The sequence below is a fragment of the Nomascus leucogenys genome, chromosome 25, assembly GCF_006542625.1.
Source record: "Nomascus leucogenys isolate Asia chromosome 25, Asia_NLE_v1, whole genome shotgun sequence".
NCBI classification, from domain to species: domain Eukaryota; kingdom Metazoa; phylum Chordata; class Mammalia; order Primates; family Hylobatidae; genus Nomascus; species Nomascus leucogenys.
Window position 1 is genome coordinate 16530980 of NC_044405.1, and position 27163 is coordinate 16558142.

Below are 27163 nucleotides of genomic sequence, written 5' to 3' on the forward strand. Positions count from 1 at the left end.
GCCCAGAGGGGTTAAGTAACTCATCCAAGATGATGCAGTACGTAAGTGGCAGAGCTGGGATTTGAACCAGGCAATCTGGTTCCAAAGCCTATGTATCTTAACCACTCTCCAAGCAAGAAGTTGATAAATCAGGAGACATAAAAGTTAGCTGCATTTCACCCAAGGTACAAGCCTTATTATCAGACTCCCAGTTCAGTACACTATCTACTTTGCAATGTTGCAAAGATGATTTTATAAGCTAAGGTCCTTCCTGTTAAAAATGGACACTGAGTCAACTTTCTAGATTAAGAAAGATACCCATACTTAAAAAAAAGCTGCTCCCTCTCCAGCTTCTCCAAAGGCAAAAAGATACCACTCCCCTTTAAGAATAACGGAATTAGCCCTAAAACAGGCCTCAACAGGAGATCCCAGTCTCCACATCTACCGGGGATGAATCAGGTGCAGACCATAAAGGTTGCACACATTTTGTCATGCATTTGAAACGTAGGATTCCAGGATTCTAAAATTCCAACTCTTCCAGTTACACAAACAGTTCTCCAAAGCATGGGCTGCTGTAAAAAACCCATGAGACCAGTAGTTCTCCAGCTTGGCTGCTTATGAGAATCACCTGGGGAGCTTTTCAACATCCCGATGCCCGTGCACATCAGAGATCAATTTCATCAGAATCTTTGGGGTGAAATATGCAAATATCAATATGTTTTAAAGCTCTCCGTGTGATTGCTCTAGAGGCTATGTAGTAACACAAAATTTAATTCACTAATACTTGTTCCAATGCACCACTCAATGAATGTTTGATGGAAATTTTCTTACTTTTTTTTTTTTTTTTTTTTTTTTTTTTGAGACGGAGTCTCGCTCTGTCACCCAGGCTGGAGTGCAGTGGCATGATCTCGGCTCACTGCAAGCTCCACCTTCTGGGTTCACGCCGTTCTCCTGCCTCAGCCTCCTGAGTAGCTGGGACTACAGGCACCCACCACCACGCCCGGCTAATTTTTTGTATTTTTAGGAGAGATGCGGTTTCAACATTTTGGCCAGGATGGTCTCAATCTGACCTCGTGATCTGCCCGCCTCGGCCTCCCAAAGTGCTGGGATTATAGGCCACCGCGCCCGGTCACGGAAATTTTCTTGAAGCTAGTGGCTGCCCTTCTCACACTTCTCTCTCTGCTTCTATTGTCTAATTCAACTCTAGGCACAAAGCATTTCCAGTAAATACCGGTGCAAATAAAGAATAACTTCTTCTATTACCCACCTACCTAGCAAGAACATGAGAATATCCTCCCAAAAACAATAGTTGGTGCACAGAGCTAAAAGTCAAGGCTCGTGTTTTGTGTAGGGCAGAAAAGCTAAAATCAAGTGTATGCCATGGAGGAGTTTTAAACACAGAGGAAGGCAGCCAACATTGAAGAGCCTTTCCCTCATTAGCATATCCAAAAGGGAAGGAAGTCCGGAATAAAGATGAGGCAAGGACAGGGAAAATCAGAACCTAAGAAGGATGCATTAGCTGCAGTGGCATGACAGGACAGAGGAGAGCCAGGACCCACATCCACATAATTATTATTCTAATTCTCTTACAATTACCACAGCTTATTCGTTGCTAGCACTAACCCTGGTCTTATGTGCCAGAAGGTGTCAGTCACCTGTCAGTGGCACTACTCAATGTTTTCTGTGGAAGTGCATGTTTCTGACACTGAATAACCCCACAAACAATTTTCCCTTAGGTGACTGACTGGAAAAATTGACCGAAATAGGCTGAGCTGTATGGTATGTAAATTATATCTCAACAAGGCTGTTAAAAAAGAAAAACTATGTGTTGTTGATCAAAGCTTATTTCAGTAGAAATAAACTATTTTATTTAGTTATGCTAGAATTTCAATAACTCAAAATCATCATTAAATATACAGTCAAGTAAGGCTTTGTCTTAAAAATTACAAAGGAACAAACACATCCATTTTAGCAAAAATTTTCATGTGTCTTTTAGATGATCCAGTGACAACTGTAATAGAAAACTCATTATAACACAGTCATAATGAGAAAGAAAGCAAACCCTTGCCAAAATGAAAATCCATGGACAGACAGTGGTAACAGCTGACAACTAACTGTGCCCTGCCCCTATCTTATCCCAAACTCTCCTTGGTTGCTTTGATTTGGTACCTGGCAAAGGCACCTAACACAACAAATGTATAATTGGCACCTCTCTTTATACCATCCTTTTCTAAAGCTTCCAATGGTAATCACAGCTGTCTGTTTTTGACAGAATTAATAGGAAAGCTACTGCTCATAGCAAATATATTCTTCACTGCAGTCTATTACAGTGAGTCCTCACTTAGCATGGTTTATAGGCTCTTGGAAACTGACTTTAAGCTAAATGGCATAAAGAAACCATTTTTACCGTAGGCTAATTGATACAAACAAGTTAAGTTCCTATAGCACATTTCTGGTCACAGAAAAAATCACCACGCTTCTAAATAAAGACCAAAAGACTTCTAATATTAAACACTGAAATAAATGTAAGCCAGATATACATTTAAGTAAGATAAATAAAAACAAGTTAAGAGAACCATTTACCCAGCTTTTGGTGAACTGGCGAGTGACGGTGGTCGTAGCGGTAGTGTGTTAAGTCAAGCAATAAATGTTTGCAAAGCAAAAATTGTAAGGGGCACCTCCTACCATCATGCAGTTCAAAATCTAGCAAGAACAACTTTGGCAGGATCTCTGAATACTTTTGTACTGCATAGTTTCCTGCATTTGTATGATTGTATACTTTACAAAGTTTTATTTTATAATCATTTGTATTCATTTATTCACTCATTTTCCAACCCACTTATTCCAGCTCAGGATCATGGGTGACTGGAGCCTATCTTGACAGCTCAGGGGGCAAGGCAGAAACCAACCCTGAATAGAATGCCATTCCATCACAGGGTGCACACACATACACACTCACTCAGGGACCACTGAGACATGCCAATTCATCCCACGTGCGCGTTTTTGGGATGTGAGAGCAAACCCGAGTACCCAGAGAAAACCCACGAAGACCTGGATTGAACATGCAAATTCCACACAGACAGTGGTCCTGGCTAGAAATCAATTTTTTTCACATAAACGTTATGATGACATGATGTTGAACAAAACGTTATCTGAGGACCTGCCACAGAGGCAGAGCACACCTTTTATCATTTAGGCAAACTGTCCCTGTGAAATCGGTGATTCACGAAAGGCAAACATGGGGATATGACACATATCAAAGGCAGGAAATTCCAAAAGACAAAGGAACTAACACATTCCTTTGTGCTTCCAATTCACACCAATTCACACCTCACTACCTCTGGGTTTTCATTCCATCTGTTCTACCATAAATACTTTGAGAATTCCATTTTTAAGAGTGTGAACAGGGTTTCTGACTTGGTCTATGTAAGTTTACCACGCCTGAGGTTTGGCATCCTTAGTTTGAAGCAGGCCTGTGGGGTGAGCTCGGGTTAGTAGGATGCAGGCTACGGCTTCAGTGCTCTAAATCCAGCTGTCTCCTACCCCAACCTCACCCTCAGACAGCCAGAGATAAGTTCTGGCTTATATTAGGAAACACCTTTAGCATCTCAGGGACAGCTAAAATTCCCTTGGGTCCTCTTTGGACATTTCACAGCCTTAAGTATCCCTTCCTTATTAGGTATGACCTAAGCCTAGGATAGACTTAGCTGAGTGGTCTCTCAAGTTGAGCAAGGGGCAAAGCAGTTTCTCCACTGGCAACCCTATTCAATGAATCAAGGCACTAACCCTCAGGTGTAGCACGAGGAACTGAGTCCAAATAGATGTAATCTCTTTACTGTCAACTGCACGTTATTTGAATAAAGAATAAAAAGGTACCATATTCATAATTACAAGTTATAATGCACATACATGTTGTTAAGGGGTGTTATACACAAGGCTCTTAAAATTTGCTTGGAAACAACTTAAAAGGATGTCATCAAGTTTGAAAATTCTGTTTTATTAAAATAATGCCCCCCAAAATTTTTTTTGGAAGGAATTATGAAATGCAGGTTTTCTTTAGAATACCTCTAAGCTAGAGATTTTTCCATACTGTGGGGCTCTGCTTTTAAATCCCCCTCCCTCTTTACTGTGGCCAAACTTCTTTACATCAAAATCCATCAGGCCCTTCTCCATGCAGCTTAGCCATGATGTAGAATGTAGGAGGAGTTGGGTGCAAGGCTTTGCCCTGCTCCACCATTGAATGTTAGAGATGGCATCCTAGTCATTCCCACACCAAGCGCTGTAGCCACAAGTGCCAAGAAAGGTCCCCTCGATGGGAGGTTCTCAACATGCTCCCAAAAGCCAAGTATCCTGGATGTGGGACAAGCAGCTTAGGACTCCAGCAAGGGGAAGGCAGACAAGGTTTCTCCAGTGGGGAAAGTACAAACCTCTCCCCTACTTGAGTACTGTAATCAGTCACCCTGGAAACCAAAAAGGCACTTACAGGCATTTTGAGAGTTTAAAACTGTTAAAGGGTAGCAGAGCTTTTCCACTGTCAGGACTAAGAATTATCCAACCGACATACAGACAAGGAGAGGACAATGGCAAAAGGAAATGGGCCACTTTACTGAGACCGGGGTGATGCTCAATGTTTATAATGCTGCTTTCCTCCTGTGGAAGATGAAAAGAAAGTACAAAAAGAGGGGGGTAGACTTTTAAGTACACACTATCAACTCAAGCCACCCAGCTGTTTAAGCTCTTCCTGTTATGCAACCACCAAAGGCAATTTCTAACTCTAGATGAGTTCACAGTTCTAAAATTGTTCTTTGAGTCTGACCGATTTAACACATCCCACAGATTTAAAAGGGGCCAGAGTGGCCTAAAATCTTATAGCCTCTACTTAAGCTTTTTTTGGGGACAATGAGCTCCATAATTTCAGAGACATTATGTACAATGGTAATCCCTACAGTTCTCGATCACCTTTTCAGTTTCCTCTTGAACAAACTTCAAAGAAGAAATATCCAAGAAGGAAGAAGGCTTATTTGAGCAAATCAGGTGTACGTGCTGTAGAAGTTTAAGTTTGATTAAATGACACAATATCTAATAGTGGACAGACTGAGCTATTAATAATAAACTATTAAAAGGTTGAATTTGATTTTGCTAAATTATTTCTTGCCATTACCCCACTACACTTCCTCATTGGAGAGTTAATATTTACTGTAGGAATAGACCTGTCCAAATAGGTCAGTTGCTGTCAAACCAGTAACACGTCCCCTGAGCCAACCCTTCTATCTCTATCTCCTTCTCAAGGAAGCAGAAATAAAGTCAAAAACACCTCAAGCCTTACAAAAGGAAACAAGTTGAACATCCTATTTCCAGACCTCCCTGCCGATCACTCGGACAGCCCGTTCTGAGGGGGGATGGGAGAGTCTCACCATGCACATAACACAAAACACAATCAAAATCTCAATAACCAAAACAAAGGCAAAAAATGCAACTGACCATTAACTAAACAAAAAAAATGCAGATTACATCTTTCTGCCATTTAAGTATAAAAGAGTAGAAAAATGTAAAGATGCTAGGCAAATTCAACTCCATACCAACTGCGAACCTCCCCACCGCCCCCACCAAAAGCCACAATACAGACTTTATGAACAAGGGGATCCAGAGGGTAAAAGGACAGAATATGGGGAAATGGGAAAGGTATAATCACTGTCATTTGGATTGAAAAACAACTGAGCTAGAAAGTCATAACATAATCAAACCCAGCAAGATAGGATTCAAACAGCAAAGGCGCTCACCAGATGAAGTGTTCGATATATAGAGTCACCGGACTTGTCATTATTTTCAATCCTGGGCTTGCGCTTTATTTTCCACAGTGCAGACATCATCAGGAATGTATTCTCATGGTAATTAATTCTACCACCTGACGTGTTCAGCACGGAGACAGAAGTTTCTTAAAATATTCCCAGAGCACCAAACGCCTCCTAGCTCTGAAGAGAGCATCCTCTCATATGGACGTCCCATGCTGGTTTTCCCATGAAAATCTACGGCCACGTCTCAACGCAGCAAAGACAGCGACGGTGCGACCCCGGAGCTGCACTCGCTTCCCACCAGTGCCCTCTGGGAAGCTGTCAAAGGCTAAACTGTGGACCAGAACTCGGGCTTTGATTTCACCTGGCTAAACAATAAAAGTTCCAGAAAGGGAGAGCTGAAACTGGCAAGAAAACAAAGCACAAAATGCCTCCCCGGGATGTAAGCGTCTCTGCCTTGCAGCCTGAGATCAGCTGATTGGCCAGCATCCTGCACTGCTCAGGAATATTAAACCTGCCCGGCTCCGACAACTTTCAAGGCATTCCACACTGAGTCAAGAGCAGGCAACTAAGAAAAGTGTGTGTGTGTGTAACAGTGTGTGTGTGTAACAGTTGATAAGTTTCACATTTCTCCACTCATGCTTTGTTATAAAAGCAGACATTTCTGAGACAAAAACAATATGGATGAGAAAGAAAAAGTCATTGCTAATGGAAAGGTCTTGAAAATTATTCTAATACATTTGCTAAATGGAAAACAAAATCACAGCTGCCAGGAGGCCTGGAATGCATGACACATGACCGCACTGCCCTGAAGCTAATTAGCATTCATCTCCAGAAACAAGAGTTTTCAATGAGAAGCAGAGAAAAAAGTAGCCAGTGATGATGAGGCTTTTTGAGGTTGTCACCCACAGTCATAGGAGAAAGGAGGCGGCTCAGAAAGAGAAAGGCTGCTAGACTGTCCCTGCAGTGTGACGTTTCCCTGCCCCTCCCCAGTGGCTGTGACATTCCAGTACCACCACGCTCAACAAGCATACATTCACTTGCTCAACTCCGAAAGGCCACACATAGCAAAAACTGCTATTCAATACAAGTGAAAACATACAGAACTCCAACATGCTTTTTCTTTATCCTGACCGACATTATGTAAAACAGTCCATTTAGAAAGAAACCAAGAATATTAAACAAAATCAGCAGCTCTAACATATTCAGCTGCAATAAAAAGTGATTATTTGTTTCTGTTTATTTAGTTATTTACACATTTACATCTCTACACTCAGCCTGGTACATTCAGACAAGGCTAAATCATGCTTCCAAGTTTAGACAGCTAATGATTGAAAAATTAATTTTCAGCTTATTCTTAAGAAAAATTTCACACTTATATAGGAGATGCATCAAAAAATATTTAGCCTTCATCAAGAAACTTAAGGTGTTTGCTTGCTCTTACTTTAAATCATAAAAAGAGACACACAGAAACATTAAGCATTAGGAAAAAATTTAAGTGGTTTATGGCTGTATATATAAATGGCCTACAGCACCACTAATAAATTAATTCCTTTTTATGAAGCCTGGTATTTAAAACCAGATGTTAACAATCTGGACACAAGGTAGTTTTAACATAGCCACTAACAACATAAGACCTGGAACCAAACTGGGTTTGCATCCTGGTTTTGTCATCACAGAGCTGTGTGACCTTCAGCAAGTCACTTAACCTCTCTGTTCCAGTGTCCTCATCTATAAAATAGGGCAAATAATAGTATCTCTCTCAAGAGTGTTGTGAGGCTAAGATGTGTTAATATGGAACAGTGCCTAATATACACAAGACCTTAAATAAGTATTACTTCTCATTTATTATTAATAACACACAGTAGAACCCAGTCACCAAGAACTGCTCATTTAAGCCTTTGCGTTCAAATATCCTAAGTGAGAAATTTAATTGACCAAAGGTTATTTTAGCTAATTAATTTGAGTTGCATGACAAAATTTCAAATAAAGAAGATGAAGTCTGAATCAAAGCAAAACCAGGAAGTATTTCGGACACAGAATTACACAGTGCTCCCCCCACATCCAACCTAGCAGAATGAAATACGAACTTATGGTTTGAATGCAGTCTACTGCATGATCTTTAAAAATATTCAAATCATCACCCAAACTTCTTAATTTTTTTTTTTTTTTGAGATGGAGTCCCACTCTGTCCCCCAGGCTGGAGTGCAGTGGCGCGATCTTGACTCACTGCAACCTCTGTCTCCCAGGTTCAAGCAATTCTCCTGTTTCAGCCTCCCGAGTAGCTTGTCAATAATTTTGAGAAAATTCTGTCCCTTTTTAGAAAGCCCACTAAGAATTTCTACAAGAAAATCTTCAAACAGCACCATCTATTTCTATATTTGACCCTTTATGTTCCAGGTAAGTTCAAGAGCCTTGTTCTCTGGAAAAAGAACCATGGAGTCAGAGCGACACATGGGACCAGTCCACAAAGCCCCAGAGCCTCTTCCGTGCTCTCCACTGCCAGAACCTCATATTATACAGGACTCTGTTTATGACCTCATGACTCACTATATTTAACACGGAAACGATCTCTCTCGAAATCCACAAGGAGATGAGAACACTGACCTATCACAGGAAAGTAAAAATGACCCAATCATTTTGGATCCAACACTTTTTAAGTGTTCAGAAATAAATGTTTTAGATACAGGAAAAATAGCTATTTGCCTAAACCCAGTTAGAAATTGAAAATTAATATTTTTAGTTATTGTAATACTGTAACTTAATAGATACCCTTCAAATTGTCTTACATCAGTATAGAAATATCTGTTTCTCCTGAGGACAACTGACCGACCCCACAAAAGTAAGTGGGTAAAAGAAATATAAGGGTCACCTAAATAAAAAGGAACTTTAAGCAGTTGGTTTTTTTAATTTGCCTTAAAAGGAAACATGTGCATTTCCAATGATCTGCTTTTTAATTAACAACCAACAACATAATGCCTTTCAGTTTATAAATATTAATGTTGCTTTAAATATTAAATTTTATATTGTGCCCAACTTAAAAAGACACTGAGAATGAAGATCCTACAGTCAGGAAACAGAAACAAATATGGATAAAAGATACTGAAGAATCAAGTATGTGCACACAAGAAAGTCTTACAGAATATACACATACAGAGGGAATAAAAACAGGAAATGTACAAATGTAGGTTTTCAAAATAATAGTTCATGTTTGAAAAGCATTTTTCCATTATCAATGTGCTTTCTCATAGTTATATTATTTAACCCATCCCAAAATCCAATCTCCAAGCAAAAGTAAGTATGACCTTGATTTTGCAGATGAGAAAACAAAAGTATACAGTTATGTGATTTGCTTAGGTTAAGTGACTAGTAAGTGTCAAGCAAAAAAAATGAGAGATCGTAGAGGAATATAAATATCTCAACAACATTATAGAAAAAGATGAATAAGTATGGAAACATAATCACACGCAATTGCTTTTTTGTCGGGGGGAGTATCTTTTGGATTCAGGTAACACAGAGGTTTTAAGTTGCGTTGTGTTTTGAAGACTGCAGTGAAGAGAGGCTACTGACCCATGGAACTCTTTATGAAGTGGAATAGAAGCATGATAAATTATGGGCAACAGGCTGGGCACGGTGGCTCATGCCTGTAATCCCAGCACTTTGGGAGGCCAAGGCAGGTGGATCACAAGGTCAGGAGATTGAGACCATCCTGGCTAACAAGGTGAAACCCCATCTCTACTAAAAATACAAAAACTTAGCCAGGCATGGTGGCGGGTGCCTGTAGTCCCAGCTACTCAGGAGGCTGAGGCAGGAGAATGGCGTGAACCCGGGAGGCGGAGCTTGCAGTGAGCTGAGATCACGCCACTGCACTCCAGCCTGGGCAACAGAGCAAGACTCTGTTCAAAAAAAAAAAAATTATGGGCAATAATTTCAGTGTCCTGCACCAAAAAGTCAGAAGGAGAACTTTCTTACTATGTTCAACTAAGGGAAAGTATATTTGGATTAATTTTAAAATATGGTTTCTTTCCCTTTAACATAAAAGTTGCTCACTTTAAACAAGAGCTGAATGCAGGTAATTCAAAAGGAGTTCATTACAGAAACCCTAAGCAGCAAGAAAGCATAGCTGACTCAGTCCCACATACTTTGGATGCTGTTTCATCCTACACAAATGAAGATGTAATAGGGAAATGGAATAAAATTATGGCATTAACTGGGAGCTCCAGCAGTGGCAGAAACTAAAGAAAAGGGATTTTATTTCATTACAAGTGATTTCTGCCCTATATTCTCACATACAGGTTTGTTACCAAGGCTGTAATTTGGATTTCATATCCTGCTATTCAGCAACATCTCAGAAGCAAAAACACTTCATCCATGGAGAGGCCTGGTAACCACATACAGCTGTGTAGGTGACATTGTCAGCTGTGATTCTTCAAAGCATGGGATGCGAAAATGAAAATCTCTCACCTTGCTGCTGTGATCAGTCTCATCTGAGGATTCCAAGTCTGGCCCCTCGGTCTCCTCTGGAGCGGTCTCAGCACTGCTGCCCTGCTCGCTGCAGAGGCTGTGCCCTGTCAGATGAAATCAGAAGAAAATGTGGGTCAACATGGATAGTAATTGCTAAAAGCCACCCCTGTGTGAGGGGGACGAGGAATCTCGCTCATGACGTGTACATATACTGTAAGACCCTCCAAGTACAAGCTCCATCACCTGGGTTCAATCAAATTAAAATGATAGGTGTTACTGTTACTACTAGTATTATTACTTTATATTTTTCACAATAAATAATAATTGTTGTGGATTGAATGTCTTTGTCTCCCGCCATACGAATTCTTATGTTGAAGATCTACCCCTCAATGTAATAGTAGTTGGAAGAGGGATGTTTGGGAAGTAATTAAGTTTAGATGAGGTCATGAGGGTGGGGTCCCCATGGATGAGATTAGTGTCCTTGTAAGAAGAGACAGAAATCAGAGTTCGTTCTCTCTCTACCATGTGAGGACACAGTAAGAAGGCAGCTGTCTGTAAGCCAGGAAAAGAGCCCTCACCAGGGAACTGAATTGGTTAGTACCCAGGTGATAGGGCTTCCCAGGCTCTAAAACCATGAGAAATAAATGACTGTTGTTTAAGCCACTCAGTTTATAGTATTTTGTTACAACAGCCTAAGTTAAGACAATAAATAATTTATAATAAAAGAATATATATATTATATACTAAAAAATTAACTGATTTTGATTTTACAATTAGCAAATTGATGAATTAATTCATTAATTACTAAAATAATTAAATAAGCCATACTGAGAACAGTACAACAACAAAAAAAGACTGTCCCATATCCATTACCTGAAAAATCCTGCAACGTCTGTTTTTGCCAAGTCTGGCCAACTATAAACATCTTACAATACATGCTCTTCCCATGATATTCTGTGCAAAAGTGCAAGCAACTTTCTTCCTTTGCTATTTACTGAGTGCCTACCACAGTGGTTCTCTGTAGTGGTTCTCTGCATTGAGAAGAGAATATGAGAATCACTTTCCCCTGGGATGCTTCTCAAACTGACAGAGCATCTGGATCCCCAGGGGAACATGTTAAATGCAGACTCTCATTCAACAGGCATGGGGTTGGGCCTAAGATTCTGTGTTCCTTACTAGCTCCAAATGATACTAATCAAAACTGCAGGTCCATGGACCACACTTGGAATAGAAAGACTCTAGAACATTAAAAACCTTCTCTAATTGAATCTGAGAAGACAGTGGATTGAGCACCACTGTCCTAAAATATGAGGCACTGGATCATGGACTAGAGCACTATCAATATAACCACGCAAGAGAGAAGGAAACAGAAGAAATGGGAGCAGAAGGAGCCTCTGATGCTTTAGATGAAAGATTCCATCTGCAAAGCGGCTGCCTTACTCCAATGACACCATTACAGCCGTAAGCTGCCTAGCAACACTTTCTATTCAGGTCCAAGCTGGCCAGGAAAGTTAGGGAGGAAGTGGACCCCTGAGCAAACCTGGCACAAATGCTGCCTCCTACTGTCCCTTTCTTCTCTGGAATGAAGCACCAACTGAGTGAGTCTACCCTGAATGGCTTAGAGGTTTCTGTTTTCCCACCTTTTGGCTCTGGCTCTTGGATTTTCTTGTGTTTCTTTTCATTATTTGATCACTCATTACTTGCTCTTAAGGTGGTAGTGGTCAAAGAAGGAGGCTCAGTTAACTTGGCAGATATCATCTATGTCAACTGTCATTGCCGAAGCAAAAGTGCTTGAATATTTTGCACGGGGGCAATGACCTAGGTACAGGTATTGATCCCTGATGTGAAACAACTGACAAGCTCATCTGGGAACACAATGGCAACAGCACTCAGTGCTCTGATCACAGGAACCACAGCATCCTCAGTGGGACGTCCAGAGCAGCCAGGAGGCACGACTGACAGGGGCCCCCTTCACACTGTGGTCTGCAGAATCACAACCTCCTGGAGTTGAACAACCCATAGACTGTGCAGAGAAATGCTGTAACCCTGCACATCCCATCGCTCACAATGCCTAGGATAGCTGATGCTCATAAAATAGTGGGAAAGCAAATGAAAGGATTTCCTTTTTTTTTTTTTTTTTTTTTTGAGAAGGAGTTTCACTCTTGTCACTCAGGCTGGAGTGCAGTGGTGCAATCTCAGCTCTATCCAACCTCTGAGTCCTGGCTTCAAGTGATTCTCCTGCCTCAGCCTCCCCAGTAGCTGGGATTACAGGCGTGCACCACCACGTTCGACTAACTTTTGTATTTTTAGTAGAGACAGGGTTTCACCATGTTGGCAAGGCTGGTTTTGAACTCCTGAATCTGCCCACCTCAGCCTCCCAAAGTGCTGGGATTACAGGCATGAGCCACAGTGCCCAGCTGGATTTTCATTTTTAATAATACCGTGAGAGCCAGGTTTCCTGAAGAACAAACAAATAAATTTACTTCTACAAAACACTTAGAAATGCTAAATAAAGTAAAACAAATGTCCTTTTCAAACAAAGCTGAGCTCCAAAAACTCTCCAAAGCCCAAATGAAGAAGATAAAGTAGATAAAGGAAGTGGGGTAGTGTCCATGCTATGGCAGCCAAAGTATATCCATCAATCCCCAAGCCCTAAAACAGCGCTTCCCACAGGGTGTGAGAACCTGTTGGTGTTAGCAGGGGGACAATTCTTTTGGGACAGAATTGTGCACTTGGTAGGTACACTTGGCACTAGGCTCCCTGGCTCCTGAGGACCAAACGATTAGGACTTGATTGCCACTGTGACAATCAAAAATGCACCCACACATTTCCCAACAGCAGCACCACCCAGTTTGAGACCCACTCCCTGGAGCCTTCGGTTTTAACTGTAAGCCCATGATACGTGATACAGAAAACAGGTCATACAACTTCAGGAGTTAGAAGTGAATCTCCCACATTCATATGGTTCCCCTGAGAGGCTACACCCTTCAGTCTAAAAGGACACAGACTAAAAGAAAAAAGTGCTCACTGGCAAAAGAAAAAGAGATGGAAAAAGAAATTCTGCCTATACTTTGGGGTAGGAGGGTGGAAAAGGAACACAGCAGGTTTCTTCCCTGAGATTCTTTTTTTTTTTTTTTTTTTTTTTGGAGATGTAGTTTCACTCTGTCGACGAGGCTGGAGTGCAGTGGTGTGATCTCAGTTCACTGCAACCTCCGCCCCATGGGTTCAAGTGATTCTCCTGCCTCAGCCTCCTGAGTAGCTGGGATTACAGATGCCCATCACCATGCTGGCTAATTTGTGTATTTTTAGTAGAAATGGGGTTTCACCGTGTTGGCCAGGCTGGTCTTGAACTCCTGACCTCAGGTGATCTGCCCGCCTTGGCCCCCCAAAGTGCTGGGATTACAGGCATGAGCCACCAGGCCTGGCCTGTTCCCTGAGATTCTTTTTTTTTTTTTTTTTTTGAGACGGAGTTTCACTCTGTACCCCAGGCTGGAGTGCAGTGGTGCAATCTTGGCTCACTGCCAGCTCCACCTCCCGGGTTCATGCCATTCTCCTGCCTCAGCCTCCTGAGTAGCTGGGACTACAGGCGCCTGCCACCATGCCCTGCTAATTTTTTTGTATTTTTAGTAGAGACGGGGTTTCACTGTGTTAGCCAGGATGGTCTCAATCTCCTAACCTCGTGATCTGCCCGCCTTGGCCTCCCGAAGTGCTGGGATTACAGGCGTGAGCCATCACGCCCGGCCCCCTGAGATTCTAACCATAGGACTGACTTCATGTGTTTGTATTCCAAGGCATCTGGTAGGAGCAAAAACAAATCTACTCTGGAAGAATTCACTCTTAATGATGATATCATATAATACCCAGAGATAGAGCTTGGTCAAACAAGAATCCATAATCCCATATTATAAAACACAAGAGGCAACACATCACTATGAGCAAGAGGCAACAGACACAATAACTGACAAAATCAGACCCCCAGGGAATGATACCGCAATGATTTGATGTAGAATGTCAAATAAGTATGCTTAAAATATTTTTTTAAAAGAAGAAAGGGGGCTGAACACGGTGGCTCATGCCTGTAATCCCAGCACTTTTGGGAGGCTGAGGTGGGTGGATCATCTGAGGTCAGGAGTTCAAGACCAGTCTGGCCAACATGGTGAAATGCGGTCTCTACTAAAAATACAAAAATTAGCCAGGGGTGGTGGCACATGCCTGTAATCCCAGCTACTTGGGAGGCTGAGGCAGGAGAATCACTCGAACCTGGAAGGCGGAGGTTGCAGTGAGCCAAGATTGCACCACTGCACTTCAGCCTGGGAGACTGAGTGAGACTCCGTCTCAAAAAATAATAATAATAATACTAAAACAGAAGAAGAAAGAGATAATTTCAAAAAACACCAAGTAAATTAATAGAATTTTTAGAAATAGAAACTATAACCAATGAAATGAACACTCAATAGATGAGATGTAAACTGACGAAGTGAGAAAAGACTGGAACATCTATCCGAAGACATTACCTTACTAGAGCTCCTAAAGAAACCTTCAAATGTTAAAACTATCAAAATAGAATTGCATTTTCAGCTAAAATATCATCCACGAAGGAGACTTTAATAAAGACTTTTGAGAAACAAAGAATGAGAAAGTTTACCATGAACAGAATCTCACTGAAAAAGTTCTCTAAAGGATGTACTTTCAGATGGGGAAAGAAAGAAAAAGATCGGGTATACAAGCAAAAATGATAAACAGCTGATACACACACAGATAAGTCTTAGTATATACGACAACCCCCCCATCTCCCCAAAAAAGGTACTTGGGGGAAAAAAAAAAAAATACAAACTGTAACTAAAACAATGGTGGAAGTGATTATATTTAAAGCCATTTCGTAATTTTATGCAAGAGGGAACTAGAAATACTAACTTTGGTTTCTGTTAATAATCATGTTAAAATTTTAAGATCAAACACTAAAAGAACAGAAATAGATTATATAGGTTGAAAGGAGAAAGCAGAATTTATAAATGCAACCTAGAAGAGGACAGGAAAGGAAAAGAAAAACAAGCAAGACAAATTCAGCAAAACAAGATAATATAAACAAATAAAAATACATAGATATTCTAAATAAATGTAAAACAGGCTAAACGTTAATACTTAAACTTCATGTTTAGATTATAGAAAAAAACAGTGCAAAACAAAGCCCTAGCTGCATGCTATATGGAAGCAATAGACTTAAACATAAAAGACACAGAAGATTAAAAGGTTGGAAAACTATATTAGGCAAACATAAAGAAAGCTTCAAAAATGTCAGACACAATCGATTAGTCAGGATACAGAAGATGTAAAAATCAGTAATTATACAGCTTGATCCATGAATGCATTTCAAACCTATTCCCAAGAAATTGATGAATATACATTTTCCATAAGAATTAGCAATTTATGCAAATAGACCACGTATTAGGCCACAGTGTAAGTTTCAAGCAATACCAAAGAATCTGTATGGATGCAGACCACACTGGCAACATTTTTCTTGAAACTAAATATTTTATGAAAGAAAAAAAGGCCAATAACACCCAAGACAGTTTTAAAAAAGAAAAATAAGATGAGGGTACTTTACCTACCAGATCTCAAAACATATTATAAAATTACAGTGATCTAAAGCAGTGCAGAACAGGCTAACAGAACAGAGAGCTCAGAAACAGTGCCTCCATCCCATGCAGCTGTTCCTCAACTTATGATGGGGTCATGTCCCAATAAACCCATCATAAAGTCAAAAAATCATTAAGTCAAATCATCATAAAATGGGGACCATCTGGCCAGGTATGGTGGCTCACACCTGCAATCCCAGCGCTTTGGGAGGCCAAGGCAGGTGGATCATGAGGTCAGGAGTTCGAGACCAGCCTGACCAACATAGTGAAACCTCATCTCTACTAAAAATACAAAAATTAGCCAGGCGTGGTGGCACGCACCTATAATCCCAGCTACTCAGGAGGCCGAGGCAGGAGAATTGCTTGAACCCAGGAGGCGGAGGTTGCCATGAGCCGAGATTGTGCCACCGCACTCCAGCCTGGGTGACAGAGTGAGACTCCATCTCAAAAAACAAAAAACAAAAAACACTGGGGGCCATCTCTATATGGAAATGTGAAATACAGCAGTTGTGTCATTGCAGACCAGTGAGAAAGGAATAGAATATTTGATAAATGATGCTAGGACGGTAGATTACCCACATGAAGAAACATAACATTGGATCCTAACTTACACCATTCACAAAAATCAGTATCAGAGATATAAATCAGTATATGAATAGCCCAAACTGTAAATCTTTTAGAAGAAAATACCGAAGACAGTGTTTATTACTTCAGGGGAGAGACAGATTTCTTAAACAAGATATTAAGAGTACAAACCATATTAAGACTGAAAATTCAGATTTTGCTGAAATTAAACACTTCTGTTTGTAAAAAGGCACCATAAATACAAGAAGACATGTCACAGACTGATAAAAGTTATCTTCAATACATATAACTAGCAAAATATTAACATCTAAAATATAAAAGAACTACAAATCAATAATTGGAAGTGTATCTGATTCTAAAGCATATTTTTCTTACCCCCATATGTCATGTTTTCTATCCTTAATTGAAGGTAAAAATCAATAAAATGAATTAAAATGGGCAGTGCAGTTTGTAGCAGATGGTTTGCAAAGATGACAGTGATTATTTCTTTCATCTCTTTAAGCACAGACTTTTGTGTCTATTTCGCCACTCCATGAATTTGGGCTGGTGCTGTGATTTGCTTTGACCAATAGAATGCAACTTAATAGATAATAAATTAATTGTGAGCCAAGGCCTCAAGTGACTTTGCAGTCTCTGGTCTTGCCCTGCTGCGAACTCTGAGCCCACCATACAAAGAAATCTCAAGCTAGCCTCCCATTGAGAGACGCCAAGGAGAGGAGACCCAGCTGTTTAGTCACCATACGTGGGAGTGACTAAGGCCATCTTAAACCCTCCAGCCCCAGTCAGGCCACTGGATCACAGAGCCACATGAGTGACTCCAGGGAAGGTCAGCAGAACAACCAACCAGCTGAGCCTGGCCCAAACTGCTGAGCCACAGAAGAGTGAGCAAGTAAAACAGTTGTTTCAGAGTGGTTTGTTAGGTGGCAGTAGATAACCAATAAGTGGTTAGGGGGAATTTCATGATACCAGAAAGCCAGAAAGCAGGAGGTGACAGAGGTATGCTTCAAGGAAGCCGAGGAGAGACACCAGCATGGGAGGAAGAGGGAATTCAAGTGGGAAAGGGCATTGTTCTCACTCCCATACTTCAGAACCGTCTCTAAACACTCCCAGCTTAAGAAGTGCAGACAACAACATTGTCAAGTTTGTTTGTTTTTTTAATCCCATATAAACAGAGTTTTGCAGTTTCCTACTCTAGCTTCCCCTATACTACTCACAATAGTACTAGGTGAGCGGCTTTCCCCTAATGATAGAAATTGGAGGAATTATCTTCTTTGTTCTGGACATTCCTGTCCCCATCTACTTACCAGGAAACAAAGCACGACAGCTCTGCTACCAATCAGAGAGAGAAGAAAGCTGAAGATAAGGCTCAGTGGTGGCCAAAGAAGCAGCCAGAGCAAGCAGGATGCCCATCCATATCCCAGTACTGAGCACACTGCCAGGCATGCAGCAGGGGCCCAGGGGAGAGGAAGAGGGCTCAGTCTAGACAGACAAAGTCTCAGGGAATGAAGAAGCCCAGAGCAGGACTGTGGACTCTCTCAGACAGGGATCATAAGCCAAGGCAAAAGCCGCTATAGAGCCTGGCGCAGTGGCTCACAACTGTAATCCCAAACTCTTGAGAGGCTAGAGCAGGAGGATCGCTTGAGCCCAGGAGTTCAAGGCTGCAGTGAACCATGATTGTGACACTGCACTCCAGCCTGGGTGACAGAGTGAAACCCCAACTCTATTTGAAAGAAAAAAAAAAAACTGCGGTAACGCTGTAAATAGAATTGATTGTTGTGAACAGGTAAAATCAATGCTTTGCCTTTTAAGTTACCTCCAATAATATTTTTGTGACTGCGAAAACATTTGCAATCAGTACCTCCAACACACCATCAACAGGACAGACAACGAGGAGATTTGAGGAAGTACAAACATATTAGTGTAGTTTACATTGAGATTTACCTTTCATTTACCCAGATTACACACATCTACTTTGGTTTCATTCATGTCCATGTAGGACTTAAGTTTAAAGAGGAAGAAAAAAAATTCTGGCCTTGTGAGATGTCTTAACAATGTGTTCTAAGCAGACCCTCCAATTCAAACACTGACAAAGAGAAACAATTATAACACTAAACTTTTAAAAGGTCTTTTTAATGCCTGAGTTTAAATCCCTGATGGAAAAAAAACGATTGGGGGTGGGGGCAAAAGAAAGCTTAGACACTGTCAATAAGGATATTTACCTGGAACTCAACCATTAAGATATAATTTTATTTTGCGTTTCAGTCATTTTACTGTTATAAGATTTTAAAAATTCCATATAAACACCCATAATAAGATCAGCATAAACACTCACCCCTCCAACAAAGCTAAAAAACCAAAACAAAGAAAGAAAGAGAGAGAGAGACAGAGAGAGAAAGAAAGAAAGAGAAAGAAAAAGGAAAGGAATGTTACAACTTGAACTTGGTAGACAAATAATAACTTATTTTTAATCAAATGTCACAAAATCTGTTTTTGTTTCCTATAAAGAGAAATTTAAAACTCCATCAAAACTGTAGATTTAAAATAGTAACTTCTTTTTAATTAAATGTCACAAAATCTCAGTCTTTGTTTCCTACAGAGAGAAATTTAAAAATCCATAAAAACTGACTAATCCTGTTAGCTTGTTGTGAAAGTCAAATATACATTAATAATCTTTAAAAATATCAATATAGAGCATCTCAGTCTCCGAAACATGTTTTCTTTCACATGCAGGATTTGATGGTGTCATCAATCAAATCTCACTGGAAGTTACCCCGCCCCCAGCCCTAGCAGGGCCCACCCAGGCAGGCCATGTGCTGTGTGACAAGAAGCACAGCAGGCCGACAGTTTACGAGGCGTGTGTGGCTCCAAATGTTAGCGACAAACAAACAGAGGACCATGTGCCGCCGGGTATCTGTGAAACTTCAGAGAATCTGAAGCCCTGGACCATATTTGTTTGTGGGAAGAGAAATCTGTGCAGTTCCTCTTCCTTTGCTGCCCCTCCCTGCCGCCTGACTGTCTTCAGTTTTCAGAATCGAGCTCCAGGCCATCTCCATGGAACATCAGACCAAAATAGAACCTCACACTTCACGGGTACTGCACAGAAGCACGTCCTGCCCATGCAGACCAAGCGGCTGTCCGTGCTCAGCACTTGGCAATTCCTCGCTTTGAAGCAAGGTGCCTTCGACTTTCACGGCTATCACAGAGGCCTTTCCTGTTCAACAAACGCTGCTTAATCTGCTTCCTGCAGGAGGGACATTGGTCTGGACTGCAGAGCACAAGCTTCCACTTGGCATCAGACAGACACGCCTGAGGTTTATCAAAGGGTCTGACTCTGCAACTCCAGCGCTGGCCCTAATTGCCTTTAACATGCCATGGGCCTGCTGTTAGCCACACACACTTGGCTTTCTCCAACACAGCAGCAGGAATAACCATTTTTTGAACAAGAAGCAGCTCTTGGAACACTGGAACTTTAATTATTTTTAAAATTGTTACCTTTTTTTCTTTTTCTATTTTTGAGAGAGAGTTTCGCTCTTGTCCAGGCTAGAGTGCAGTGGTGCAATCCCGGCTCACTGCAACCTCCACCTCCCAGGTTCAAGCAATTCTCTTGCCTCAGCCTCCTGAGTAGCTGGGATTATAGGCACCTGCCACCACTCCCAGCTAATTTTGTGTACTTTTAGTAGAGACAGGGTTTCACTGTGTTGGCCAGGCTGGTCTTCAACTCCTGACTTCAGGTGATCCACCCTCAGCCTCCCAACGTGCTGGGATTACAGGCGTGAGCCATCGTGCCCAGCCTGTTACTTTCTTTCTTAGAGATAGGGTCTTGCTTGTCTCACAGGCTGGGTGTAGTGGTATGATCAAGGATCTCTGCAACCTCAATCTTCTGTGCTCAAGTGATCCTCCTGCCTCAGCTGCCTGAGTAGCTGGGACTACCAGTGCACACCACCATGCTTGGCTAATTTTAAAATTTTTAGTAGAGACAAGGTCTCACTATGTTGCCCAAGCTGGTCTCAAACTCCTGAGCTCAAGTAATCCTCCCGCCTCAGCCTCCCAAAGTGGTGGGATTACAGGTGTGAGCCACAACAAACGCCTGGCCTCTGGCACTTTTATTGTAATCCTGTGGGCTACTCATTGAAGTAAATCAAGGCACCTGCTTCGCCCCAACTGGTCAAGTGGAATTCTAGGGACAATCACAGCAGAGCTGTATGAACCACAAAAATAAAGTGAACGTGAACCCAGAGAGAGAGATAAACAGGCGTTTGAAACTTTGGAAAGACACTAATGGTGTCACTTGAACTATGATTCTTATAATTTGCATAAAAGCTGAGGTTTTGCATAATTACTGTTACATAATTCCATTTATTTTTTCTTTGCTTTCTCCTTGACGTAAAAAGGAAAAACAAGGCCATAAATGGGGATTTGTGTTGTAATTCTCTCAATAAATGCTTTATAAAACTTTTTTTTTTGACAGAGTCTCCCTCTGTCACCCAGGCTGGAGTGCAACGGTGCGATCTTGGCTCACAGCAACCTCCGCCTCCCAGGTTCAAGAGAGTCTCCTGCCTCAGCCTCCCAAGCAGCTGGGATTACAGGCGCCCGCCACCACGCCCAGCTAATTTTTGTATTTTTAGTAGAGACGGGGTTCCACCATGTTGGTCAGGCTGGTCTGAAACTCCTGACCTTAGATGATCCACCTGCCTTGGCCTCCCAAAGTGCTGGGATTACAGGTGTGGGCCACTGCGCCTGGCCTATAAAACTTTTTTTAAGAACTGTTTTACATCTAGATTTGCTTTGCTTTCCTATATTGATGTTCCCTGCAACATTTCCCTAACAGGGTGATAGAGCTATACCTTTTAATAAATTAGGCCAGTAGTTCTCAACTGGATAAGATTTTGCTGCCCAGTGGCCTTTTGGCAATGTCTGAAGATATGTTTGATGGGCACAACTTGGGGAGGTGGTGTACTATTGTCTTGTAGTGGCTTGCGGGAGTACTGCTAAACATCAACACACAGGACAGCTCCCCACAGCAAAGCATTACCTAGCCCAGATTGTTAATATTGCTAGATAAGATCAGTATTCAAAATAAATCACACAAGAACACAAGACAGACTTTTTTGAAACCTCACACAAATACAGTTCTGCAACTTCCTATTCTAGCTTCCCCTTCACTGCTAAGATCTTTTTATAAAAACAGCCACTGAAGGAACTATCTTTTTGTCCTAGACATCCTTCCCTTTTTTTCCTACCAATACGTATGAAAACAAATGCTTAAAAAAAAAACCAAACAGATGAAAGTAGCTCCAGTAAGACTGCAACCAGAACTCAGGGATGGCAAACAGCCAAGGATAGGAAACTGAGTCTTGCAGAGAACACTCAGGCTAGACTCTCCTTATGCAGATCCTGGCTTTCTAAGCCAACGTGGCAACCCATTCTCCCTCGTAAACCAAGGAACGGGAGAACGGAGAATGTACTACAGGACCACCTAACAAATTTTCATTACAAAAAAATCTCAGTGAAGCAGATCACAAAATGTGATCAAGGAACTATGGAAGGTTTGCATGTCACCGTAAAATTCCAATTATCTTATAATTCCACCAAGACAAGAAAAAGGATGGGGAGCAATAACCAGGAAGAGTTGGTGACCTAAGGCAGTGGCTCCCAACCAGGGCTGGACATTAGAAGCAACCGCCAGAACAAATGCAGACCCAGACCCCATCCCAGACTAGGTGACTCATGAGCTCTGAAAAAGGGCCCAGGAACCTCAGCATTCTAGACTACAGCATTCATTTCTTTCTACTTGAGAAAGGAAAATATAAACAAGGTGTAATTCATAAACTTAGTTATCAGGTAATTCACCGGTTGCAGACTGAGGTGGCATAGAAGACAGGGAGAAGACTGAAAAAGAGCAATCTCTGGTCATAGGCCAGGGAATCCTCATGTCCCCCATAAGAGAATGGCTTCAGGTACAAAACATTTATTGAGCGCTTACTGGGTAATATTCTAAACGCTTTACTTTTATGCCTCATTTGGTCCTCACAACAGCCCAGTGAGATGACAGGGTGGAATTATCCCCATTTTACAGGTGAGGACACTGAGGCACAGAGGGATTAAGCATGACCAGGTCAAGGTCATGAAGCTGATGAACATAGAAATGGACTGATTTCTGGCCGGGCACGGTGGCTCATGCCTATAATCCCAGCACTTTCGGAGGGCGAGGCGGGTGGATCACCTGAGGCCAGGAGTTCGAGACCAGCCTGGCCAACATGGTAAAACCCTGTCTCTACTAAAAATACAAAATTTAGCCAGGCGTGGTGGCGGGTGCCTGTAATCCCGGCTATTTAGGAGGCTGAGGCAGGAGAATCAGTTGAAACCGGGAGGCAGAGGTTGCAGTGAGCCGAGATCCTGCCACTACACTCCAGGCTGGGCAACAGAGTGACACTCTGTCCCCCCCACCAATGACTGAGTTCCAAAGAAATGGACTAAGTTCCAAAGAACTTGGTTCAAGGCCCTACTCTTAGCCACTAGGCTGTGATGCTTCTACATAGAAGAAACAAACCTCTCTATGAGAAAGCAGTTCAGAAATAATCCAACTTTGAAGGCTAATCCCATACTCACTCAGGGTCCTTAAGGGAGGACCTGGCCAAGTCTGACCACTTGAGTTCATGAGACGGTGGAGCTCTACAGGAGGAGCCTCCAGCAGCCAGGCAGCAGCTAGCACTCATGTGGACCCCAGGGTCCCTGAGACCCAGCAAGGCTCTCTGTCGAGGACACCAATCATCCACCTTAACTTACTCCCATCAAACCTCAAACCTGCCACTCAGGATGTTTCCTATTTTTGTTACTTCTAAATTTAGACTAAGGCTGTAGTCCATCCTGCCCATTGTACAAAATTTTCTTGGTTGTTTTCTATTTTAACTGCAGCTGTCTGTTGATACTGCTTTATCTCTGCCCCATCACGGAGCAATCTTTCAGTTATTTTATCCTGTTTACTTGCCTCCACTTTTATCTTCCACTGTTAAGTGAGGACTAGGAAGCAGAAGCAATTAGAAGGCAGATAGGCAGAGACCCAGGTGGGGAAGTGAAGTGCCTTCTCCCCGCCAGCAGGTCCAATTGGGCTGCTACTTGATCGAGTATTCAGGAATTCTTTTTTTTTTTTTTTTTTGTTTTGAGACGGAGTCTCGCTATTGCCCAGGCTGGAGTGCAGTGGCACGATCTCGGCTCACTGCAAGCTCCGCCTCCGGGGTTCACGCCATTCTCCTGCCTCAGCCTCCTGAGTAGCTGGGACTACAGGCGCCTGCCACCACGCCCTGCTAATTTTTTGTATTTTTAGTAGAGACGGGGTTTCACCGTGTTAGCCAGGATGGTCTCGAGCTCCTGACCTCGTGATCCGCCCGCTTCGGCCTCCCAAAGTGCTGGGATTACAGGCGTGAGCCACCGCGCCCGGCCAGGAATTCTTCTGAAATTTACTAATTTTGAAGCCAGTTTAGAAACTTTACCAAAAACAAAAACCAAAACAATACAGTGGCTTTACTTTCAAGCTTTATTCTTGAGTCAGTCTGATTACCTACCTTGACAAAGCAGACTCTGTTCTGAAGGATTTTTTTTTTTTTTTAATGGAGTTTCGCTCTTGTTGCCCAGGCTGGAGTGCAATGGCACAATCTCGCCTCACCACAACCTCTGCCTCCTGGGTTCAAGCGATTCTGCCGCCTCAGCTTCCCTAGTAGCTGGGATTACAGGCATGTGCCACCACGCCCGGCTAATTTTGTATTTTTAGTAGAGACGGGGTTTCTCCATGTTGGTCAGGCTGGTCTCAAACTCCTGACCTCAGGTGATCCGCCCACCCTGGCCTCCCAAAGTGCTGGGATTACAGGCGTGAGCCACCGCGCCCAGCCTGAAGGATTTTTGATGATTGTAAAACTGCAAAATTTTAAGAGATAAAGCAATGTGGCTGGGCGCAGTGGCTCATGCCTGTAATCCCAGCTCTTTGGGAGGCCAAGGCGGGCAAATCACCCGATTTCGGGAGTTCGAGACCAGCCTAACCAACATGGTGAAACCCAGTCTCTACTAAAAACACAAAAATTAGTGGGGCGAGGTGGCAGGTGCCTGTAATCCCAGCTACTCAAGAGGCTGAGGCAGAAGAATCGCTTGAACCCAGCAGGCGGGGGTTGCAGTGAGCCAAGATGGCGCCACTGCACTCCAGCCGGGGCAACAAGACCACAACTTCGTTCAAAAAAAAAAAAAAGATAAAGCAATGAAAAAACAAAAAACTACACTAAAACATAAACTGGAGGACAAAATCTGAGTCATAGTTATCAAACTTTCAGCTCCATGCCTGGCCCATAGTAAATACTTAAAAAATATCAGCTCCGAGTTATGGCCACTTAATTGAAAAAAAAAAAACCTGCCAAAGATGATCCCAAAATTGCAGTTTCAATGTGTTTTAAAATAATGGCAGGGTCCATGGATTTAGAGCACAGCCTCCAAAGGCGAGTAGTCTGAAGGAGGTAACGTGGTCAGTTGTAAAGTCCAGTTGTTTAGTTTAAAACTCCACCACACAAAAGACCAGACAGCAACTGTATACACAGAAATACTCAGATATTTCTAAAACAGATATATATAAAATGCATTTTAAAAATCTTTTAAATGCATTTCAAGATTTATTCAGTGCATTTTAAACTCTATTAAATATATTTTAATAGATTTTTAAGCAAACACACGTACATGTACATGCACAGTTTTTTTTTTGTTTTTTGAGTCGGAGTCTTGCTCTGTCGCCCAGGCTGAAGTGCAGTCGTGCGATCTCAGCTCACTGCAACCTCTGCCTCCTGGGTTCAAGCGATTCTTTTGCCTCAGCCTCCCGAGTAGCTGGGATTACAGGCGCCTGCCACTACGGATGGCTAATTTTTGTATTTTTAGTAGAGGTGGTGTTTCGCCATGTTGGCCAGGCTGGTCTCAAATTCCTGACCTCAGGTGATCCGCCTGCCTTGGCCTCCCAAAGTGCTGGGATTACAGGTGTGAGCCACTGCGCCCGGTAGGTTATTTTTAAAAAAGAAGAAAGAAACAGACCAAAACATTAACAGTGTCTATCTTTAAAAAAACAAATTGGGAGCAATCTCAGTCATACTTTACATCGGGCACAGCGAATTTTATATGTAAAGGGCCATAGAGTAAATACTTTTGGCTTTGCAGACCCTAAGTCCTTGTCACAACTACTCAACTCTGTCATTGCAGAAGGAAAGCAGCCAGAGACAAGGTGTAAATGAATGGCATGACTGTGTTCCAATAAAACTTTATTTACAAAAACAGGCGGTGGGCTGCTTTTAGTCTATGGATTATAGTTTACCAACCTCTTTTCTTTTTTTTTTTGTATCTGTAACCCAGAAGAAGGGCTCAGACAGAATAAAAAAATCCAAAGAAAGTTGAGTACACACCGTTGCTTAAAGCACATATGTGCAAGCTTATAAAATCCTTTAAATAATCTAATCTAACATAATATGTCTCACTCAAAGTCATATTCCAGAAACAACTGTATCTGTGAACCGTTTTATGGATCGAGTCTGCCATCTTGTGGTCACATGAAATAACAGCCTTTATGGTCTTCATTCTCCTTCACTAAGGGTACACAACTCACTGGAGCCACTTTTCAAAAATTTGATTGGGATGTGGGGACCACAATAACATAATGAGTCAAGGAAGTCAACTGTAACTGAGAGCAATCAATTTTCTGAAGCTTCAACTTGTCAAAATCTTCCAAGGAGCCAATGAACAAAAGAATGAGGGCTCCAACTTCCTCAGCAAGCCAAGCTTCAGAAAATGATTTGAAAAAACAACAACAGCAGGGCAAGAATATCCAAGCACCCAAGAGCCTTCCATTTCAGATTTTGAACGGAATGCTCCTTTTTTATCCCAAGCTTTGAAAAGACAAAATAATGACAAAACCCCAACTTACTAAATCAACCCAAACCCTAGAACCCGGTCATGCAGAAATAAACGATAGCAATCTACGCTGTTCATCTGTTCCATCATTCACTCACTCTCTTGCTGAACAAGAAGGGGCCGCCCATGTAGCGAACCACATGTAAAGAGCCGGGAAGACAAAAATGAGGAATATAAACCCAGTCTCAGAAAACACATTCAGGCAAAAAGAGAGACACAAGCAAATAAGAATTGCATGATCTAATGAGGGCCCATATGGAAGTCAAATGTGCAGGATCGTGGGGGCCCAGAGGAGAGAGCTAACTCTGTGGGGTCCCAGGAAGACTTCGAAAGGCAGGTGGCACTCACGCTGCTTCTAGTAGAATGAGCACAGGTTGCCAGAAGGAGGGGGAGAGGAAGCAAGGGCAGGGCAGGGGGGTCACCGACGGGCTTGGGTTCAGCCTTCAGGTTGAAAAAGTCCAAAAGACAAACAGAGCAAACAAGAGCTCTGCACACATTTCCACTCTGGGCCTCTCAGCATCTCAACTCACATCCTTCTCTCAGATAGTAGGAAAGCAGGGCTGAGTGGTTTGGAAGATGACGACAGAGAAGGCAGGAACAGAGGTAGGACTTAGTTTCAGCATCTTATGTGATCCCCAGCACTTGTTCGTCTTTTTTTTTTTTTTTTTTTTTTTAAGAGACAGGCCTTTGGCTCCCAGGCTGGAATGCAGCGGTGCAATCACAGCTTACTGCAGCCTCAAACTCCTGGGCTCAAGCGATCCTCCTGACTCAGCCTCC

At 42.2% G+C, this 27163-nt stretch overlaps 1 protein-coding gene across 13 annotated transcripts in view; it reads right to left on the reverse strand.

The window, feature by feature from the left end:
* The window catches only part of TIAM1 (TIAM Rac1 associated GEF 1), a 443928-nt gene that overhangs the window by 37454 nt on the left and 379311 nt on the right, over positions 1-27163 (reverse strand). For 12 of the 13 annotated variants that reach the window (XM_030806062.1, XM_030806069.1, XM_030806064.1 and 9 more), the window contains one exon: positions 10236-10339. In XM_030806062.1, the coding sequence (XP_030661922.1) occupies positions 10236-10339 (104 nt within the window). Of the gene's footprint in view, positions 1-5759; positions 7212-10235; positions 10340-27163 lie in introns of those variants that run through there. The other variant, XM_030806074.1, reaches the window with a different exon arrangement.